Raw genomic sequence first — 23,391 nt, 5'->3', positions numbered from 1 at the left:
TCAAGTCATATAAATTTTTATTAAAACATCACTAAGTTACATAATGACGTAAAGTTCAGAGATGAATGTAAAGGCTAGAACGTCTATCATTACAGCAAAGTTCTGATTGGTAGAAAGAAATTAAATCTCGACCGCTTTGTGTGCGGTTCAATCCTCAGACATCACTGGTATAATGCCTCAGGGCTACGATATTTCTTATTAATGGTAGCACACTGCAGCCTCATTTATAAGAATTCACAATGCGACCAATCAGAGCTCAGCTTTTTGCTGAAATGAATGCTACGCTGCCATTGGTGGCAAATCAGCCCTTCTCTGTATTGGGAATCAACCTGGTCACACTTTTGAGGTAGAAGTAAAATGTAGATGAGGCTTATTCAAAGTTACATAAAAAGGGTAATCCCAAAACAAGTGGGAATGACCAACAATTTAGGGGCGGGACTTGCAGTATGGAGATAGTAGTTATAAAAGATCAAATGCATCATTGCAAATAGCAAATATTCTAAAAGATCCAAATCTCTTTTTATAATTTCCACAAAGGTTGGATCAAGAATGAAGAAGAAGTATGACACATTGTCTGACTACGAAGCTTCTGCACCTCCCCAGCTACATCTGATGGCTAATAAAGACTGATTTACATTTCGGGGTAGCAAGGATATTCCGCAATGCCGCACATGTTCCCCCGGTTCCTTGCCATGTACACGTAGCCTTTATCTCCGTAGCTTTCTCCCCAGCTGGAAAAGAAATAAAGTGGGAAACAGACATACAGGTTAGCCGTTATATTCCAGCTCATTTGCCTTTGTAATTTCTGTTATGTTAATTTTCCCTCTGCGGACTGTAATGTGATCCCTAACAGCACGAGTCTCGTCCATTGTTTTCTCTTTCTAGGTAATGAAATATGTATGAGCCTATTCATTTCCATCATTCTGAGCTGCAATACCAGACAACCTGTGGACAGGGGTGTCGCTGTTTTTGTAAGAAAGCAGTCACGTTTTTTTTTAATCTTGTACAATCCCTCTTATTCTTGAAGCCTAAGGGTATGTGCACGTTGCGGATTTGGCTGCGGATCCACAGCAGTTTTCCATGCGTTGTACAGTACCATGTAAACCTATGGAAAACCAAATCCGCAGGGCACATGCTACGGAAAATACTTGCCGGAAACGCAGCGGTTTATTTTCCGCAGCGTTTTACACCTATTCTATTATAGGAATCCACAGGTGTAAAAACGCAGGCGAAATCCGGACAAAATCTGCACAAAATCTGCAGAAAACCCACAGGCAATCTGCAGGTAAAACGCAGGTCATTTTACCTGGGGATTCTGCAGAATCCGCATGGAAAAATCCGCAATGGAATACGCAACGTGTGCACATACCCTAAGGCTGTAAGGCTATAAAATGGCCTCATTCAAACAAAGGTGTCAGAGTTAATTAGACCAACTAATCAGATTCCTTCTGTTCAGGCCGAGGTCACAACTGCGAGTTCAATGCGAGAAACTCGCGCGAGTCTCTCTCATCAATACCCGCCACTGCCGCCGACACTCGGGACCAGAGTGTGCGGCTACATGTATTTCTATGTAGCCACATGCTCTGGTCCCGAGTGCTGGCAGAAGTGTCGGGAATTGATGAGAGAGACTCGCGTGAGTTTCTTGCATTGAACTCGCAGTTGTGACCTCGGCCTTATAATCAGAGTATAGGAGGCTATATCTAAGGAACGAACAGGTGCCGGAGCAAAAGAAAAACAGCACCGGATTCAGGAGAACAGTGAAATTTACACCAGGCAAAATCATTACATATTTATGGCAAGTGACAGGACCCCTTTAAGACCCACATATTGTTTTCCCTCCCTTGTGGTGAGGATTCTGTAATGGGGTCATGGTGCTGCCCCTATTTGAGGTGAGTTTCATTCTTCCTCAGCATGGTCTTAGTAAATACTTCTATAAACCAGACCTCACCTGTTTTTTAGAAGCCAATAGTCTTTGCCATTAAGGTTTCCATATCCCACAGCCAGAACTCCATGGTTGACATCTTGAGTGCAAGTCGGATCATCATAGACACCTACAGAAGAAATATTGTTTGGTATAGGTCTTTCTGCAGTAGTGAATTAGGATGGGGCTACATGGCGACTTTGGCCGAGTCACAGGTCATGCGGCTAATGATCGCTCAAAGCCGCGGATCTATGATAGCCTTAGAGAGATCTGTCATGCTGAAAGAGCGCCCCCACAATCAGTGCCAGGCAGAAAATCATGCAAAATAATCCAGCTATTACTTAGCGGCCTCTTACCACTCTTATACAGATAGAAAGACGCATGCCTGGCATCGATTGCCACAGATACAGGACCAACATTGGCTACAGCTTGCTTCAGATTGTCTTCAGTTCCCGGATTCACCTCCGTGTACTTAACACATGAAGCCGCTTTGGTAGATGGGTTATAATTGCAATTTCCAGCCTAAAAGGGATTTATAATCAATTAGATATCGCATCCGGGATAGTTATCGCTACCTTAAAGGCGACCTATCAAAAGGTCAAAAGTGTTAATTTTTTTCCTCTGATTTTATTACCAATGTTCCCCTGAGTATTCTGTTTTTTGTTTTTTTTTAAATCCTCCATATTGTTCCAGAGTTATGAGCCTTTTTATCTAGTGCTATTTTTTATGGTCTTTACTATGTAGGCGTGGCTCAATTATGCAGAACAGGCTAGAGACAACCCTCCAGAGATTATAGTAGCCATAAAAGTAGAACAGAATAAAAAGGCTCATATCTCTGGAACCAAACGGCGGATTTAAAAAAGACAAAAAGCGTAATGCTCTGGAAAGAGGCGGAAGTAAAATTTAAAAAAAAACTGACCAGATTTAATCGGATCATAGGTCCCCTTTTTGGCTTCACTTTAGGAAACATTTCTAAAATATTTGGGAGTTGTTCCTTATATCATGTGGTTATTGGAATTATGGCTTATGGGAATTTCGAGGACAGTGTTTCTTGTTGAATCCTCCAACGAGGGGGTTGCAAAGGGGGTACAGCCTGGAAAGGTGTGGCGAGGCTAGGGGAGAAAGACTTTTCGTGATGAAAAAAGCTTAGTAAGAAATGTACTCCCCACATGAACCATTTTCTGTTGTCTATTTTTCAGTTCCATATTGGCATCTACTCACCGTGGCATGATAAGGGTACGAAGCGTCGGAATCTATACCATTGTTATCTATGACGTATTGAAAGGCTCTAGTCATAAAACCCCCGTTACATCCTTGATTTCCATACTTCGAGGAGCAATCCACGAGATTCTGAGGACTTAGTGAAACCAGTTTTCCAGTCTTCAATTTCAGCTGTCCCTCCAAAGCACCGACTGCACTGAATGCCCAGCAGGATCCGCAGGAACCCTGCAAAGGGGGCAAAAAAAGCACCCACACATATAGATATAGATACATATACAGTACATACACAATTTTCTATGTTGATGACACCAGACAACGATATAATGTTTTACTTTAAAAATCTATATAGGCAAATCTGCAGTATAAAGCATGGGGGACAGATCATCAGGAGGTATCATGTCCCATAATCTTACCTGGTTTTTTACCTCTGTGACACATCCTTTAGCCCTCCAATCAACAGAGTCTGGCAATGCAGAGGTGCTGGTAATGTTCCACTTGCTGTTGAGATAGCTCTTCCTGTCGGCAGGAGGCGGCACTATTAAACCAGTCAGCTGGGCATCTACCTCCTCACTGGTCTAAGGAAATAAAAGAAGGTCAACCTGGCGTCCATGATCTAACTTTCCTAAAATCTTTGGCTGGAGGATTCCTTTAAGATGGGGGAACTCAGTATGGTGTTCACTGAATTGTATGACGGTATTATTCAATCACGCTATGGCGTTATCGTTAAATGAATGTATGATAGGATTATTTTAAAACTGTATGATTATATTATTCAGTCATTTTTGTAATAAGTCAATGTGTGATGATATTTATTCGCTCTAAGGTCCTACTGTTCCCTCACTGGTGTATTTGTTAGCACAATGTATGGTAGTATTACACTATTTGGTAACTGTGGTGACATTATTTAGTCACTACCTGGTGCTATTAAGTCATTCTTCGGTGGAATTTTGTATGGTGATATTATTGGTCAATATATGGTGGAATTATTTACTTACTGGCTGGTCATATTATTTGGTTATTATAGTCATGGTGGGATTTGGTCACTGGATGGTGGTGGTATTTTCTTTCTGTATGGTGGTATTTACTTGTGTTTTGGTGATATTAGTCGTATATGGTGGTATTAATTAGTCACTCTATGGAGGTATTATTCAGTCATTGTATAATATGACATGGTTAGTACATGGCAGCATTATTAATTCGTGGTGGCATTATGTGGTTCCTATATGATGGTAGTAATCAGTCATGATGAGTATATTGGTCACTGTACGGTGGTACTTAGTAGCTATATGGTGGTACTTGCTTGTCGTTGTATGACAGCATTATTTTGCTGCTGCATAATGGTATTATATAGTGGGCTCTATTGTGGTATTATTTATTCACTATATGGTGGTATTATTTGGTCAGTATATGCTGGTATTATTCGGTCACTGTATGGTGGTAATATTTGGTCACTATATGGTGGCATTATTCGGTCACTATATTGTGGTATTATTCCGTCACTATATGGTGGTATTATTTGGTCACTATATGGTGGTATTATTCATTCACTATATGGTGGTGTTATTTGGACACTATATGGTGGTATTATTTGGACATTACATTGTGGTATTATTCGGTCACTATATGGTGGTATTATTCGGTCACTATATGGTGGTATTATTCTATCACTATATGGTGGTATTATTCCATCACTATATGGTGATATTATTCCGTCACTATATGGTGGTATTATTTATTCTGTCACTATATGGTGGCATTATTCCGTCACTATGTGGTGGCATTTGGTCACTATATGGTGGCATTATTTAGTCACTATATGGTGGCATTAGTCACTATATGGTGGCATTAGTCACTGTATGGTAGTTTTTCAGTGTTAGCATATGGCAGTTTTAATAATTTATTTGTCTCTATATGGTGGTAATAATCAGTCATTGTGGTAGTATTTGGTCACTGCATGGCATTATCAGCCTTGTACTTTTTGATGATTCCATTGTTCATTAACACAAGTATTAACCTGGGTTACTCTTTACAATGATTATTCCTACGATAGAGCAGCAAAGGAAAAGAAAAAAACTCATGACAAAAAAAGTGTCGCCATGAGAATTTTGAGCTTCTGGTCACTCAGCTGTAATCTTCCTCCACTTAGTAGTAGCAGTGCGGAGCTCAAATAAGGATTGTGCTTGTTTCTGCCTTAGTCCGTCCTGGTAAGGCGGTAATATAAAGAACATGCTGAGTGACTGCTATCCACATAAACATCATATACCTACCATATCTGCTAGATGGTTCATGCCCACAGTATATGAGTGAACTCCCAGCTCATGTTCCAGGTTATGTAGTGTCACAAACTTTAAATTCTTCTCCCATATCATTCGCCTTGTGATGTCTTCTAGCTGTAGAAAAATATAGACTTTTTAGTAATTCTCAGGAGAACACACACTAAAACAAAGAACTGTTGAGCTGTGGGATTAAGCTGGACGGACACAAGGAGTATTTTTGCTTATTAAATGCCTACATTTAACCATAGTCGCCTATATTCATGAAGGGTATAAATAATCGAACACTCCAGAACTCTTTGGAGATCAACTCTATGTAAATGTTTAAGGATGTAGAATGGGAGGTCAGAAAAGCCCCATATTGTGAAATGTGGAGGGGGCAAATACTTTTCTCCATATAGTGTATGTGATAACAGGTATATTATATGTCAATGCTGTACTTACACCTTGATTATATTCTTTGTTATATGTAAATTTCCATAGTTTCCAGTGGTTATCCAGCGCTGGGTCAATGGAGGCATTCACAGACGCAGCCACAAAGGCGGCCAACAAGACACACGTTAGGGGCTTCATCCTGTCATAAGGAAATGACATTTGTACAGTATGAAGAGTGTCCTAACAATCATGTAAGAATCTCCATCCTTAGAAATGTGAGCGAGTCTGAGCTGCAATACCAGACCCTGCCTGTAGCCAAGAGTGGTGCTGTTTCTGGGATCGTTTTTTTTTCATTCTCCCTCTACTGACAGCTGCAGACCAATTTTTTGCATTTATGTAAAACATTGACCAGCAGGGAGTTTTAACTACTAAGCAATGGCTAATTGCGGCAGATAAGCACAACGTTTTACGGAAGGTTATGTATTGTGATAATATATCTGTATAAATCTTAAGCAATGCTGAATGTGCAAACAGATGATGCATTTACTTCCCTCATGTTGCTCAACTTGATTGACAAAAGCAGAAGTTTTCCATGCGAAGACGATAAGTCAAGCTAACACTAATAAAATCTGCTCCAGTTTCTCCCTCCGAGAGGGATTTTATGCACGCCTGACACTTTTTTTGAGACATTTTAGTGAAACATGGAAATTTTTACTCTAACAAGATGTAATGAACAAGAATAAAGATTATTTTTTTTAATTTGTACAAAATTGACAAACCACATGCGCCAAATTTGAAGCACATCCCCTCCAAAAAGTCAACGAACACCACAAAGCAAAAAAAGTGACTTAAAAATAAACAAAAACGTTGAATGGAGCTCAATTTCTATAGTTTTCCATCACAGCAGGAATGCAATCAATACGTGGAATTTTCTACAGTTTTATTAACCCCTTAATGGCCCCTTTGACTCTTTTAAAGCAGTCATTTAAATGTACTTCCAGCAGAACTGAAATCTACATGACCCAGTTGTTGACTTACTCCCAGGGCATGGATGCAGCCTGTGATAGGCTTGTAACCCTATAACAGAGATCACACCCTGGGAAAAAGGAAGAAGCTAGCTGTGCTCTCCTGCATCTATCTACCACTCCTTGAAATTATATGAGAGAGAGGGAATTGCTGAGAGTTGTCCTCAATTTGCAATCTTTTTCTAACCCTATCCAGGGTTAAGGCTAAGGTTGCAACTAAGGCCAAGGTTGGAGCTAGGATTGGAGCTAGAGCTGGGGTTAGAACTAGAGTTAGGGCTATGGTTAGAGCTAGAGTAAGAGCTTAGGTTGTTGCCAGGGTTAGAACTTGACCTAGGGTTAGAGCTAGAGTTAGGGCTAGGGTTAGAGCTAGATTAAGGGCTTAGGTTGTTGCCAGAGTTAGAACTGGAGCTAGGGTTAGAGCTAGAGTTAGGGCTAGGGTTAGAGCTAGAGTAAGGGCTTAGGTTGTTGCCAGGGTTATAACTGGAGCTAGGGTTAGAGCTCGAATTGGAGCTCAGGTTGGAGCTAGGGTTAGAACTGAAGTTTAGGTTAGAACTAGAGTTAGGGCTAGGGTTACAGCTAGAGTAAAGGCTTAGGTTGTTGCCAGGGTTAGAACTGGAGCTAGGGTTAGAGCTAGAGTTGGAGCTCAGGTTGGATCTATGGTTGCAACTGGAATTAGGGTAATAGCTACAGTTAGGGCTGGGGTTAGAGCTCGAATTGGAGATCAGGTAAGAGCTAGGGTTAGAACTAGAGTTAGGGCTAAAGTTAGAGCTAGACTATGGGCTTAGGTTGTAGCTAGGATTAGAACTGGAGCTAAGGTTAGAGCTAGAGCTGAAGCTCAGGTTGGAACTAGGGTTAGAACTAGAGTTAGGGCTAGGGTTAGAGCTAGAGTAAGGGCTTAGGTTGTTGCCATGGTTAGAACTGGAGCTAGGGTTAGAGCTAGAGCTAGGGTTAGAGCTCAGGTTGGAACTAAAGTTAGGGTAATAGTTACAGTTATGGCTAGAGTTAGAGCTCAGGTTTGAGCTAGGGTTAGAGCTAGAGTTAGGGCTAGGGTTAGAGCTAGAGTAAGGGCTTAGGTTGTTGCCAGGGTTAGAACTGGAGCTAGGGTTAGAGCTAGAGCTGGAGCTCAGGTTGGAACTAAAGTTAGGGTAGTAGTTACAGTTATGGCTAGAGTTAGAGCTCAGGTTTGAGCTAGGGTTAGAGCTAGAGTTAGGGCTAGGGTTAGAGCTTGAGTAAGGGTTCAGTTAAGAACTAGGGTTAGAACTGGAGCTAGGGTTAGAGCTAGAGGTGGGGCTAGGGGTTAGAGCTAGAGTAAGGGCTTAGGTTGTTGCCAGGGTTAGAACTGGAGTTAGGGTTAGAGCTAGAGTTAGAGCTAGGGTTAGAGCTAGAGTAAGGGCTTACGTTGTTGCCAGGGTTAGAACTGGAGCTAGGGTTAGAGCTAGAGTTAGGGTTAGAGCTAGAGTAAGGGATTGGGTTGTTGCCAGGGTTAGAACTGGAGCTAGGGTTAGAGCTCAAATTGGAGCTCAGGTTGGAGCTAGGGTTAGAACTGAAGTTTAGGTTAGAACTAGAGTTAGGGCTAGGGCTAGGGTTACAGCTAGAGTAAAGGCTTAGGTTGTTGCCAGGGTTAGAAATGGAGCTAGGGTTAGAGCTAGAGTTGAAGTTCAGGTTGGAACTAGGGTTAGACTAGAGTTAGGGCTAGGGTTAGAGCTAGAGTAAGGGCTTAGGTTGTTGCCAGGGTTAGAACTGGAGCTAGGGTTAGAGCTAGAGCTGGAGCTCAGGTTGGAACTAAAGTTAGGGTAATAGTTACAGTTATGGCTAGAGTTAGAGCTCAGGTTTGAGCTAGGGTTAGAGCTAGAGTTAGGGCTAGGGTTAGAGCTTGAGTAAGGGTTCAGTTAAGAACTAGGGTTAGAACTGGAGCTAGGGTTAGAGCTAGAGGTGGGGCTAGGGGTTAGAGCTAGAGTAAGGGCTTAGGTTGTTGCCAGGGTTAGAATTGGAGTTAGGGTTAGAGCTAGAGTTAGAGCTAGGGTTAGAGCTAGAGTAAGGGCTTACGTTGTTGCCAGGGTTAGAACTGGAGCTAGGGTTAGAGCTAGAGTTAGGGTTAGAGCTAGAGTAAGGGATTGGGTTGTTGCCAGGGTTAGAACTGGAGCTAGGGTTAGAGCTCAAATTGGAGCTCAGGTTGGAGCTAGGGTTAGAACTGAAGTTTAGGTTAGAACTAGAGTTAGGGCTAGGGCTAGGGTTACAGCTAGAGTAAAGGCTTAGGTTGTTGCCAGGGTTAGAAATGGAGCTAGGGTTAGAGCTAGAGTTGAAGTTCAGGTTGGAACTAGGGTTAGACTAGAGTTAGGGCTAGGGTTAGAGCTAGAGTAAGGGCTTAGGTTGTTGCCATGGTTAGAACTGGAGCTAGGGTTAGAGCTAGAGCTAGGGTTAGAGCTCAGGTTGGAACTAAAGTTAGGGTAATAGTTACAGTTATGGCTAGAGTTAGAGCTCAGGTTTGAGCTAGGGTTAGAGCTAGAGTTAGGGCTAGGGTTAGAGCTAGAGTAAGGACTTAGGTTGTTGCCAGGGTTAGAACTGGAGCTAGGGTTAGAGCTAGAGCTGGAGCTCAGGTTGGAACTAAAATTAGGGTAATAGTTACAGTTATGGCTAGAGTTAGAGCTCAGGTTTGAGCTAGGGTTAGAGCTAGAGTTAGGGCTAGGGTTAGAGCTTGAGTAAGGGTTCAGTTAAGAACTAGGGTTAGAACTGGAGCTAGGGTTAGAGCTAGAGGTGGGGCTAGGGGTTAGAGCTAGAGTAAGGGCTTAGGTTGTTGCCAGGGTTAGAACTGGAGTTAGGGTTAGAGCTAGAGTTAGAGCTAGGGTTAGAGCTAGAGTAAGGGCTTACGTTGTTGCCAGGGTTAGAACTGGAGCTAGGGTTAGAGCTAGAGTTAGGGTTAGAGCTAGAGTAAGGGATTGGGTTGTTGCCAGGGTTAGAACTGGAGCTAGGGTTAGAGCTCAAATTGGAGCTCAGGTTGGAGCTAGGGTTAGAACTGAAGTTTAGGTTAGAACTAGAGTTAGGGCTAGGGCTAGGGTTACAGCTAGAGTAAAGGCTTAGGTTGTTGCCAGGGTTAGAAATGGAGCTAGGGTTAGAGCTAGAGTTGAAGTTCAGGTTGGAACTAGGGTTAGACTAGAGTTAGGGCTAGGGTTAGAGCTAGAGTAAGGGCTTAGGTTGTTGCCAGGGTTAGAACTGGAGCTAGGGTTAGAGGCTTAGAGCTAGAGCTGGAGCTCAGGTTGAAACTGAAGTTAGGGTAATAGTTACATTTATGGCTAGAGTTAGAGCTCAGGTTTGAGCTAGGGTTAGAGCTAGAGTTAGGGCTAGGGTTAGAGCTAGAGTAAGGGTTCAGGTTAGAACTAGGGTTAGAATTGGAGTTGGGGTTAGAGCTAGAGTTGGAGCTCAGTTTACAGCTAGGGTTGGAGCTTTAGTTAGGGCTATGGTAGGGTCAAAAGACAAATTATATTCACATGTGTGTATGTTTCATTATGAGTATGTAGTTATGCAAATAATGTGCTTTAGAAATATTTTTCCTCTATATTTTTGTTTTGGTCTACAAAGTATTGTCAGTCAATTTTCAAAAATGTAATTTCCCTCTTAAATGTAAAAACACAAATGTATATGAGATCATAGACCAGTCTAAAAAATAACACACACCAGCATAGTTAATATCATTGGAAGAAGAGCAAATCCAAAACAATAGGAAATACAACAACTTTATTTACAAATTGTTACACATGCAATTGAAGAAATTGACTAAATTTTTACCTGGAATGCTAGCAAGAGGGAAGTGGCTAAAAACTTCCCGAGAGTATAAACAGTGCGTGCCACAGACAGTGGGGAAAAAAGTATTTAGTCAGCCACCAATTGTGCAAGTTCTCCCACTTAAAAAGATGAGAGAGGGCTGTAATTGACATCATAGGTAGACCACAACTATGAGAGTCAAAATGAGAAAACAAATCCAGAAAATCACCTTGTCTGATTTGGCAACATTTATTTTGCAAATTATGGTGGAAAATAAGTATTTGGTCACCTAAAAACATGCAAGATTTCTGGCTCTCACAGACCTGTAACTTCTTCTTTAAGAGGCTCCTCTGTCCTCCACTCATTACCTGTAGTAATGGCTCCTGTTTGAACTTATCAGTATAAATGACACCTGTTGACAACCTCAAACAGTCACACTCCAAACTCCACGATGGTGAAGACAAAAGAGCTATCGAAGGACACCAGAAACAAAATTGTAGCACTGCACCAGGCGGAGAAGACTGAATCTGCAATAGGCAAGTAGCTTGGTGCGATGAAATCAACTATGGGAGCAATAATAAGAAAATGGAAGACATACAAGACCACTGATAATCTCCCTCAATCTGGGGCTCTATGCAAGATCTCACCCTGCGGGGACAAAATGATCACAAGAACGGTGAGCAAAAATCAATGAACCAGTGAATGACCTGTATAGAGCTGGGACCACCAGTAACAAAGGCTATCATCAGTAACACACTACGCCGCCAGGGACTCAGATCCTGCAGTGCCAGATGTGTCCCCATGCTTAAGCCAGTACATGTCCAGGCCCATCTGAGTTTGCTATAGAGCATTTGGATTATCCAGAAGAGTATTGGGAGAATATTGTATGGTCTAATGAAACCAAAGTAGAACTGTTTGGTAGAAACAAAACTCTTCGTGTTTGGCGCAGACAGAATGCTGAGTTGCATCCAAAGAACACCATACCTACTGTGAAGCATGGGAGAGGCAACATCATGCTTTGGGGCTGTTTTTCTGCAAAGGGACCAGGACGATTGATCTGTGTACATAAAAGAATGAATGGTGCCATGTAGCATGAGATTTTGAGTGCAAACCTCCTTCCATCAGCAAGGGCATTGAAGATGAAACGTGGATGGGTCTTTCAGCATGATAATGATCCCAAGAACGCCGCCAGGGCAACGAAGGAGTGGCTTCGTAAGAAGCATATGAAGGTCCTGTAGTGGCCTAGTCAGTCTGCAGATCTAAACCCCATAGAAAATCTTTGAAGGGAATTGAAAGTTCATGTTGCCCAGCGACAGGCCCAAAACATCACTGCTATAGAGGAGATCTGCATGGAGGAATGCGCCAATATACTACCAACAGTGTGTGCCAACCTTGTGAAGACTTACAGAAAACATTTGAAATCTGTCATTGCCAACAAAGGATATATAATAAAATATTGAGATAAACTTTTGTTCATGACCAAATACTTATTTTCCACCATAATTTGCAAAATAAATCTTGCCAAATCAGACAAGGTGATTTTCTGGATTTTTCTCATTTTGACTCTCATAGTTGTGGTCTACCTATGATGTCTATTACAGGCCTCTCTCATCTTTTTAAGTGAGAGAACATGCACAACTGGTAGCTGACTAAATACTTTTTTCCCCCACCAAAGTTGTCAAACTCGTCTGTAGTAAGCTAGAAGTCCCCGACTTATGATTATCAGAAACGTCATGTAGTATTATTGAAAATAATCTGGTGTTTATGAGCTGTTGGTTCAGTTCCATAATTCCTAAAAGTAGAGCAAAAGGTAGAGTGCCCCAGTGGTGATCTGAGAGGTAACCTGAAGCACCTGGGCCCCAACAAGGACTGCAGCCGTACCACTATTGTTCTGCAGCCACAATGTGCAGGGCGCTTCCTTCCTACATGAGGGTCCTTATTAGAAGTCTTCGTCTTCCGTCATTTGGCCTCTGTGAATAGACAGGTGGCTGCATATTTTGGTGGGTGCTCTGCATAGAAAGATCCTCTTCACAGAGGAAGAGGACGGAAACTCTACTGCCCCCTATTGCAAGTAGTAATCCTAGAAGTCACTATAAAGCCTTTTTAGAGTCTTGCCAATAACTTGGGTGAAAGCCAAACTAGACATTCCATCTTCCAATTGTGTTTCCCTTAACAGTACAAAGCAGGAGAACAGGTTTGGCTGGGTGAGAGGCCTCTGATGGAGTCTAGGGGCAGTTCTCAAGAAACGTTATGGCTGTCATAATGCATCTGGTTGCTATGTATTAATCATGCTGGTTTATACAGCACCATTATGTATGTATCTATAATAATAATTGTATTTCTATAGCGCCAACATATTTCGCAGCACTGTACAATAAGCAGGGACGTGTACAGACAATAAAGACAATACAAGGTAACACATATTTCACCAGTTACAGGTGGAGTGAGGGTCCTGCTGCTTGCAAACTACACTCCATAAGGAATAGGGGGGATGCAATAGGTAGAACGTGTCGTTCCGGCCATCATAATAAGGGTTTTCATATAAAGCTGCAGGATTCGGTCAATAGCCAGGATCTGAGTGCAGTTACCATGTGCTATTGGGGGCATGGCGGGTGTGGAGACATATGAATAGGAGGGAGCAGGTTATGATTGACATTTTATGGGGAACAGGGAGGAGTTAGGTATGTGAGTTGAAGTGATAGGTCTCTCTAAGAGATGTACTTTGAAACATAGGGGTTAGGTATCAGTTGGATCATAGTAACATAGTAACATAGTAACATAGTTAGTAAGGCCGAAAAAAGACATTTGTCCATCCAGTTCAGCCTATATTCCATCATAATAAATACCCAGATCTACGTCCTTCTACAGAACCTAATAATTGTATGATACAATATTGTTCTGCTCCAGGAAGACATCCAGGCCTCTCTTGAACCCCTCGACTGAGTTCGCCATCACCACCTCCTCAGGCAAGCAATTCCAGATTCTCACTGCCCTAACAGTAAAGAATCCTCTTCTATGTTGGTGGAAAAACCTTCTCTCCTCCAGACGCAAAGAATGCCCCCTTGTGCCCGTCACCTTCCTTGGTATAAACAGATCCTCAGCGAGATATTTGTATTGTCCCCTTATATACTTATACATGGTTATTAGATCGCCCCTCAGTCGTCTTTTTTCTAGACTAAATAATCCTAATTTCGCTAATCTATCTGGGTATTGCAGTTCTCCCATCCCCTTTATTAATTTTGTTGCCCTCCTTTGTACTCTCTCTAGTTCCATTATATCCTTCCTGAGCACCGGTGCCCAAAACTGGACACAGTACTCCATGTGCGGTCTAACTAGGGATTTGTACAGAGGCAGTATAATGCTCTCATCATGTGTATCCAGACCTCTTTTAATGCACCCCATGATCCTGTTTGCCTTGGCAGCTGCTGCCTGGCACTGGCTGCTCCAGGTAAGTTTATCATTAACTAGGATCCCCAAGTCCTTCTCCCTGTCAGATTTACCCAGTGGTTTCCCGTTCAGTGTGTAATGGTGATATTGATTCCCTCTTCCCATGTGTATAACCTTACATTTATCATTGTTAAACCTCATCTGCCACCTTTCAGCCCAAGTTTCCAACTTATCCAGATCCATCTGTAGCAGAATACTATCTTCTCTTGTATTAACTGCTTTACATAGTTTTGTATCATCTGCAAATATCGATATTTTACTGTGTAAACCTTCTACCAGATCATTAATGAATATGTTGAAGAGAACAGGTCCCAATACTGACCCCTGCGGTACCCCACTGGTCACAGCGACCCAGTTAGAGACTATACCATTTATAACCACCCTCTGCTTTCTATCACTAAGCCAGTTACTAACCCATTTACACACATTTTCCCCCAGACCAAGCATTCTCATTTTGTGTACCAACCTCTTGTGCGGCACGGTATCAAACGCTTTGGAAAAATCGAGATATACCACGTCCAATGACTCACCGTGGTCCAGTCTATAGCTTACCTCTTCATAAAAACTGATTAGATTGGTTTGACAGGAGCGATTTCTCATAAACCCATGCTGATATGGAGTTAAACAGTTATTCTCATTGAGATAATCCAGAATAACATCCCTCAGAAACCCTTCAAATATTTTACCAACAATAGAGGTTAGACTTACTGGCCTATAATTTCCAGGTTCACTTTTAGAGCCCTTTTTGAATATTGGCACCACATTTGCTATGCGCCAGTCCTGCGGAACAGACCCTGTCGCTATAGAGTCACTAAAAATAAGAAATAATGGTTTATCTATTACATTACTTAGTTCTCTTAGTACTCGTGGGTGTATGCCATCCGGACCCGGAGATTTATCTATTTTAATCTTATTTAGCCGGTTTCGCACCTCTTCTTGGGTTAGATTGGTGACCCTTAATATAGGGTTTTCATTGTTTCTTGGGATTTCACCTAGCATTTCATTTTCCACCGTGAATACCGTGGAGAAGAAGGTGTTTAATATGTTAGCTTTTTCCTCGTCATCTACAACCATTCTTTCCTCACTATTTTTTAAGGGGCCTACATTTTCAGTTTTTATTCTTTTACTATTGATATAGTTGAAGAACAGTTTGGGATTAGTTTTACTCTCCTTAGCAATGTGCTTCTCTGTTTCCTTTTTGGCAGCTTTAATTAGTTTTTTAGATAAAGTATTTTTCTCCCTATAGTTTTTTAGAGCTTCAATGGTGCCATCCTGCTTTAGTAGTGCAAATGCTTTCTTTTTACTGTTAATTGCCTGTCTTACTTCTTTGTTTAGCCACATTGGGTTTTTCCTATTTCTAGTCCTTTTATTCCCACAAGGTATAAACCGCTTACACTGCCTATTTAGGATGTTCTTAAACATTTCCCATTTATTATCTGTATTCTCATTTCTGAGGATATTGTCCCAGTCTACCAGATTAAGGGCATCTCTAAGCTGTTCAAACTTTGCCTTCCTAAAGTTCAATGTTTTTGTGACTCCCTGACAAGTCCCCCTAGTGAAAGACAGGTGAAACTGCACAATATTGTGGTCGCTATTTCCTAAATGCCCAACCACCTGCAGATTTGTTATTCTGTCAGGTCTATTAGATAGTATTAGGTCTAAAAGTGCTGCTCCTCTGGTTGGATTCTGCACCAATTGTGAAAGATAATTTTTCTTGGTTATTAGCAGAAACCTGTTGCCTTTATGGGTTTCACAGGTTTCTGTTTCCCAGTTAATATCCTGGTAGTTAAAGTCCCCCATAACCAGGACCTCATTATGGGTTGCAGCTTCATCTATCTGCTTTAGAAGTAGACTTTCCATGCTTTCTGTTATATTTGGGGGTTTGTAACAGACCCCAATGAGAATTTTGTTACCATTTTTCCCTCCATGAATTTCAACCCATATGGACTCGACATCCTCATTCCCTTCGCTAATATCCTCCCTTAAAGTGGACTTTAGACAAGACTTTACATAGAGACAAACCCCTCCTCCTCTCCGATTTTTACGATCCTTTCTAAACAGACTGTAACCCTGTAAGTTAACTGCCCAGTCATAGCTTTCATCTAACCATGTCTCGGTTATTCCCACTATGTCAAAGTTACCTGTAGATATTTCTGCTTTTAGTTCTTCCATCTTGTTTGTCAGGCTTCTGGCGTTTGCGAGCATGCAGTTTAGAGGATTTTGTTTTGTTCCAATCTCCTCACTGTGGATTGTTTTAGAAATGTTCTTACCTCCCTTCTGAGTATGTTTTCCTGGGTCGTCTTTGTTCGAGACTAATGTTTTTCTTCCCGTCCCCTCTTCTTCTAGTTTAACGCCCTCCTGATGAGTGTAGCGAGTCTTCTGGCGAATGTGTGTTTCCCAGGTTTGTTGAGGTGTAGTCCGTCTCTGGCGAGGAGTCCATCATACCAGTAATTCACACCGTGGTCCAGGAATCCAAATCCTTGTTGTCTGCACCATCGTCTTAGCCAGTTGTTTGCATCAAGGATCCTGTTCCATCTCCTGGTGCCATGCCCGTCTACTGGAAGGATAGAAGAAAAAACTACCTGTGCATCCAGTTCCTTTACTTTCTTCCCCAACTCTTCAAAGTCCTTGCAGATTGTCGGTAGGTCCTTCCTTGCCGTGTCATTGGTGCCAACATGTATCAGAAGAAATGGGTGGACGTCCTTGGAGCTGAAGAGCTTTGGTATCCTATCGGTCACATCCTTGATCATCGCACCTGGAAGGCAGCATACTTCTCTTGCAGTTATGTCCGGTCTGCAGATGGCTGCTTCGGTGGCTCTCAGTAGTGAGTCTCCCACCACCACCACTCTTCGTTGCTTCTTGGCTGTACTTTTTGCTGTCACTTGTTGCTGTGTGCCCTTTTCTTTTTTGCTTGCTGGTATTGCTTCATTCTTAGGTGTGCCATCTTCATCCTCTACAAAGATTTGATATCGGTTCTTCAGTTGTGTGGTTGGTGATTTCTCCATGGTCTTCTTGCTTCTTTTGGTCACATGCTTCCACTCATCTGCTTTTGGAGGTTCTCTGACACTTTTTGCACCTTCTGTGACCAGTAGAGATGCTTCTGTTCTGTCTAGAAAGTCTTCATTCTCTTTGATGAGTTTCAAAGTTGCTATTCTTTCTTCCAGACCCCGCACCTTTTCTTCTAAAAGGGCCACTAGTCTACACTTCTGACAGGTGAAATTGGATTCTTCTTCTGGTCGATCTGTGAACATGTAGCACATGCTGCAGCTAACCATGTAGGTTGTCACATCTGCCATGTTGCTCCTAGATCCTGCTGACTTGCTGTGTGTTTTCCTTCTTGTGTAATCTACTCAGCCAAGCTCTCTTGCAATAATGTCCTACAGGCAAAGATCGTCTGGGGTAGTGCATTCCAGAACACTCTCACAGCACAAGAGAAGTCTTGGAGACGGAGGTGCAAGGTTTGGATTATGGAGGATGTTAGTCTTAGATCAGTTATGGAACGGAGGGGACGGGTAGGGTGATATAAACAGATGGATGATGAGATGTAGGGCGGTGTAGAACTGTGGAGGGCTTTGTGGGTGAGTGATTAATTTATATTGTATTCTGTAGTGGATGGGCAACCAGTGTAATGACTGGCACAAGGTGGAGGCATCTATGAAGCAGCTGGACAGAAATACAACACTGGCTGCCGCATTCACGATGGGTTAGAGGGAGAGCAATCAGAAGAGAGATACAGTAGTCCAGACGATAATGAATAAGAGCTACAGTAAGAGTTTTGCAATTTGAAAGGTGGGAAACGGTTGAATTCTGGAGATGTTTTAAGATGCAGGTGACAGGAGCCAGTGAGTGATTGTATATAGTGAATAAAGGAAAGTTCTCTGTTCAATATAACCCCCAGACAGTAAGAATGCCTCTTGTGAGTGATGGTTGAACCACCCAAGGTAATGGCAATATTGGGCATAGGTATGTTACAAGAGGAAGTAAACACAAGACGTTCAGTTTTGGAGAGACTCGGTATCAGATAGAGGGAAGACATAATGTTAGGGACAGCTGACAAGTGTTTTGTAGTAATGCAGTGGTGATGTCAGGAGATGATTCTTATTATTATTATTATTTATATAGCACCATTAACTCCATGGTGCTGTACCTGAGAAAGGGGTTACATACAGGGTTATAGATATCGTTTACAGTAAACAGGTTTACATTGACAGACTGGTACAGAGGGGAGAGGACCCTGTCCTTGCGGACTTATATTCTATGGGATAGTGGGGAAGAAGGTAGGGGGTCTGGCGGCGGCTCTGGCAGCGGCTCTGGCGGCAGTGAGGTGGCGGCTCTGGCGGCGGCATGGTTATTGTAGGCTGTAGGCTTTCCTGAAGAGATGGGTTTTCAGGTTTCCGGCTGAAGGATCCGAGGGTGGTGGATAATCGGACGTGTTGAGGCATGGAATTCCAGAGGATGGGGGATATTCGGGAGAAATCTTGGAGGTGGTTGTGTGAGGAATGAATAAGTGTGGAGGAGAGTAGGAGGTCTTGGGAGGATCGAAGATTACGTGAGGGAAGATTTTGGGAGATTAGTTCAGAGATATAGGGAGGGGACAGGTTGTCGATGGCTTTGTAGATCAGTGTTAGTAGTTTGAACTGGATTCGTTGGGGAATTGGGAGCCAGTGGAGGGATTTGCAGAGGGGAGAAGCAGGGGAGTAGCGAGGAGAGAGGTGGATTAGCTAGGCAGCAGAGTTGAGGACAGAATGCAGTGGTGCAAGAGAGTTAGCTGGGAGGCCACAGAGGAGGGTGTTGCAGTAATTGAGGCGGGAGATGAGAGCATGCACAAGAGTTTTGGTAGATTGTGGGCTGAGGAAGGAACAGATTCTGGCAAGATTTTTGAGTTGGAGGCGACAGGAGGTGGCAAGAGCTTGGACGTGAGGTTTGAAGGACAGGGCAGAGTCGATAGTTACCCCGAGGCAGCGGATTTAAGGTGCGGAAGAGAGCGTGATGCCGTTTACCATAATAGATAGATCGGGTAGGGGGGATACGTGAGATGGGGGAAAGATGAAGAATTTGGTTTTGTCTACATTGAGTTTTAGGAAGCGAGAGGTGAAGAAGGAGGATATGGCTGATAGACACTTTGGGATTCTGGACAGCAGGGAGGTGACATCTGGGCCAGAGAGGTAGATCTGAGTGTCGTCTGCATACAGGTGGTACTGGAAGCCATGGGACTTTATGAGTTGTCCTAGGCCAAGGGTATAGATAGAAACAAGTAGGGGCCCTAGGACAGAGCCTTGAGGGACTCCAACAGAGAGAGGGCGGGATGAGGAGGTAGTGTGGGAGTGGGAAACGCTAAATGTGCGGTTGGATAGGTATGAGGCAATCCAGGACAGGGCAAGGTCTTTGATGCCAAGGGAAGAAAGAATCTGTAGCAGTAGGCAGTGATCGACTGTGTCGAAAGCAGAGGACAGGTCAAGAAGGAGGAGGATGGAGAACTGTCTGTTAGCTTTGGCTGTGACTAAGTCATTAGTAATTTTTGTCAGGGCAGTTTCGGTGGAGTGGTGGGGGCGGAAGCCAGATTGGAGGTTGTCAAGGAGAGAGTTAGATGAGAGGTGGGAGGAAAGTTGATCATGGACATGCTGCTCAAGAAGTTTTGAAGCAAACGGGAGCAGTGATATGGGGCGATAGCTGGGCATAGCAGTTGGGTCAAGGTTAGCTTTTTTGAGGAGGGTGTGATGTTGGCATGTTTGAAGGCAGAGGGGAAGGTACCAGAAGAGAGCGATAGGTTGAAGAGATGGGTTAGGGCTGGAATGAGCGTGTTAGTGAGGTTGGGGAGCAGGTGGGAAGGGATGGGGTCAAGTGCACAGGTGGTGAGGTGTGATTTGGAAAGTAAGCTCTCCTTCAGTGATGTTGGAGAGGAAGGTTATTAGGGAAGGGCAGAGGTCTGGTATATGGAGTGGTTGGGGTGGTGGACAAGTAAAGGTTTGCCTTGTTTGGTTGATCTTGTTTTTGAAGTAGGTGGCAAAGTCCTCGGAAGAGATGAAGAGAGTTGGAGGTGGCAGTGGTGGGTGGAGGAGAGAGTTAAATGTGCTGAACAGTTGTTTTGGGTTGTAGGATAGTGAAGATACAAGGTTAGTGAAATAGGTCTGATTAACAGAGGTGAGGGCTGATTTGAAGTCAAGTGTAGCTTGTTTGAAAGCAGTGAAGTCATCTGGCAGGTGTGTTTTCTTCCAACGCCACTCCGTGACCCTGGATGCTTGTCGAAGTTTTTTGTGAGATTGTTATGCCAGGGTTGCCTATTGGTTTGTCGCACTTCGCCATGCATGAGAGGGGTGACTGAGTCTATGGCTGATGTGAGGGTGGTGTTGTAGAAAGCAGTGGCACTGTCCGTGTCATGGAGTGAAGATATGGAGGACAGGGGTAGGAGAGAGTCTGAGAGTCTGTGAATGTCTAGGTTTGCGAGGATTCTGCGAGGATGTGGTAATGGCTGGACCTAGGGGGCAGGTGAGGAGGACAAGGATGAGAAGGTGAGTAGATGGTGGTTAGATAGGGGGAAAGGAGAAGTTGTGAGCTTAGATAAGGAACAGAGGCGGATGAAGATGAGGTCTAGTGTATGTCCATCTGTGTGGGTAGCTGTGGAGGACCACTGGGTGAGTCCAAAGGATGAAGTAAGGGCCAGTAGTTTGGAGGCTGCTGGCTGGTGGGTGTCAGTAGGGATATTAAAGTCGCCCATGATGATGGTGGGGATGTCGGCAGAGAGAAAGTGAAGGAGCCAGGTGGAGAATTGGTCGATGAAGGCAGTGGCTGAGCCAGGTGGTCGGTATATGACAGCCATTTGGAGATTGGAGGGAGCGTAAATACGGACAGAGTGAACCTCAAAAGAAGTGAGGATAAGGGAGGGTGGGGGTTGGATAGGGTTGAAGGAGCAGTTTTTAGAAAGAAGGATACCCACTCCTCCACCATGTCTGTTGCCAGAGCGAGGAGTGTGGGTAAATTGGAGGCCACCGTAACTCAGTGCTGCAGGCGAGGCCGTGTCAGGGGGCGTCAGCCAGGTCTCAGTGAGGGCCAGGAAGAAAAGGTTGCTGGAAGTGAAGAGATCATGGACCATGTGGAGCTTGTTGCAGACAGAGCGGCCATTCCAAAGTGCCCCAGAGAGGGGAAGCAGGGTGGTGGGGGTTTAAGTGTGAGGGGTTGCGATGATGTGTATAGTTGGTGTAATCAAAACAGAGATGGTACCAGAAACCAAATCTACTGATTGTGTGTCCAATAGGGGCAGTATACAAGGAGAAGAGGAGGGGGCCTAGGACTGATCCTTGAGGAATCCCAACAGGGGAAGATGGGAGAATGATGAGCCGGCAAAAGATACAGTAAGGGAGCGATCAGAGAGGTGGGAGGAGAACCAGGAGAGAACGGTGTCCTTGAGCCCGATAGAGCGGAGCATAGTGAGGAGAAGCTGGTGATCCACAGAGTCGAATGCTGCAGAGATCCAGTAGGATCAGCATGGAGTAGTGACCATTAGATTTAGCTGTTAGTAGATCATTAGAGAATTTAGTGAGGGTGGTTTCAGTAGAGTGTACAGCGCGGAAACCAGATTTTAAAGGGTCCAGAAGAGAGTTATCTGAGAGATAGCGGATTAGACGGGAGTGGACCAAGTGTTCCAGGAGTTTAGAGATGAAGGGAAGATTAGAGACTGGTCTATACTTAGCAGCACAGTTCTGGTTGGGAGTTTTTTTTAAAGTAAAGTGGTTATGATAACGTGTTTAAATGAGGTAAAAAAGATACCGGAAGAAAAGGAGAGGTTAAATATTTTAGTTAGGATAGTCGTGACAGCCAGGGAAAGGGACTGGAGGAGATGTGAGGGAATAGGGTCACTGATGCAGGTTGTAGGGCGAGAAGAAGCATGGAGCCTGGTGACTTCTTCTGTGACAGGCTCGAAAATGGAAAATGAATTTGAGGTACATGTGAGAAAGGGATGCAGGCTCTGAGGGGACTGTTTAAAAATGTCCTGATGGATGTGATTGATTTTTGTGTAGGAAATAAGTGGCCAGATCATAAGCGCTGAGGTTGGTGATTGGGGCCCGTACTTTAGGGCTCAGAAGGGAGTGGAGGGTTTTGAAGAGTATTTGTTGATAGTTGGCTAGCGATGTGATGAAGGTGGTGAAGTAGACTTGTTTGGCCAGATGAGAGCAGAGTTATAAGTTTTGAGCATGAACTTATAGTGGATGAAGTCTTCTGCTGAAAGTGGTTTTCACCAGAGACTCTCAGCACACCTTGAGCAGCGCTGGAGAAAACAGATTAGCAGCGTGTTCCAGGATTGCCGTAGTCTGTGATGGGTCTTTCTGTGTATAGCTGGGGCTGCTTCATCCAGGGCGCTCTGCATTTTAATCTAATGACTCACCCAATCATATTATTCACAACTCTACCACTGTTGGCGTTCAATAATATTGATTGCACATGTCGATTTTGTGTCCAGTCAAATGATTTCTATGATCTATCTATCTATCTATCTATCTATCTATCTATCTATCTATCTATCTATCTATCTATCTATCTATCTATCTAATATCTATCTAGTATCTATCTTCCACACACTTAACTACAGTACATATTTCTACAGGAAATCTACATATCTTTATACCGTGTTAGCCAGTAGATAGAAAAACATTAAGCTTTCAGAGTCCTCTGTGGCTGATACCCTTTAATGGCTAACTGAAAAGATGGTAACAAATTGCAGCTTTCAAGGCTACTCAAGTCTCTTCATCAGGCATAGACTATCACAAAATCGGATGAATCACATATTTATACCCAACAGGGCATTATAATGCATTATTCCTGTGTCCTCTTATGTATAAATATGTGATTTTTCCGATTTTGTGATATTCCATGCCTGGTGAAGAGACCTGTGTAGTCTCGAAAGCTTGCAATTTGTTACCATCTTTTCAGCTAGCCATTAAAAGGTATCAACCACTGAGGACTCTCAATTCTAAATATATTTCTAGATCTTTCTGGACTTCTCACTATCTGACATTACAGGTTGCCTGTATTTATCTAGGTTAAATGGCTGATAACAGAGAACAACAAACCGTATTTATCTGCAGGGTACATGCAGATCAGATAGTGCGTCCTGCGCTGGGAACTTACCTTACAACAATCAGCAGCTACGATCCGCCACCTTCACCTGCCGAGAAGGAGACCGGGGAGAATAAGTGGTCGGTAATTTATGGGTTGAACACTTCTTCTCAGTGAACGAGGAAGAGGAACTTGGTGCAATGATCGCACGATTTCACTTTCATTTATGTCATCTACCTCTTCTCCAATCACCATTTCCATTTCTGTTATTTCCTCTTCTCATATTTCTCCTCCCATTCAGAAGTTGCAGCTTGGAACA

At 43.3% G+C, this 23,391-nt stretch overlaps 1 protein-coding gene across 1 annotated transcript; it reads right to left on the bottom strand.

The window, feature by feature from the left end:
• On the bottom strand, positions 1–23,391 carry CTSS (cathepsin S). Its single transcript, XM_069727122.1, has 8 exons — positions 23,145–23,391; positions 5,860–5,989; positions 5,410–5,532; positions 3,556–3,717; positions 3,143–3,367; positions 2,278–2,443; positions 1,949–2,051; positions 1–731 (listed from the first exon to the last, which is right to left on the bottom strand). The coding sequence occupies exons 2-8, from the start codon at positions 5,986–5,988 to the stop codon at positions 632–634; spliced, it is 1,008 nt and encodes a 335-aa protein (XP_069583223.1). The 5' UTR covers position 5,989; positions 23,145–23,391; the 3' UTR covers positions 1–631.

Source organism: Ranitomeya imitator, chromosome 1 (genome assembly GCF_032444005.1).
Source record: "Ranitomeya imitator isolate aRanImi1 chromosome 1, aRanImi1.pri, whole genome shotgun sequence".
Classification (NCBI taxonomy): Eukaryota; Metazoa; Chordata; class Amphibia; order Anura; family Dendrobatidae; genus Ranitomeya; species Ranitomeya imitator.
Note: the sequence above shows the minus strand (reverse complement) of the source record. Positions and strands in the feature narration are given on the sequence as shown.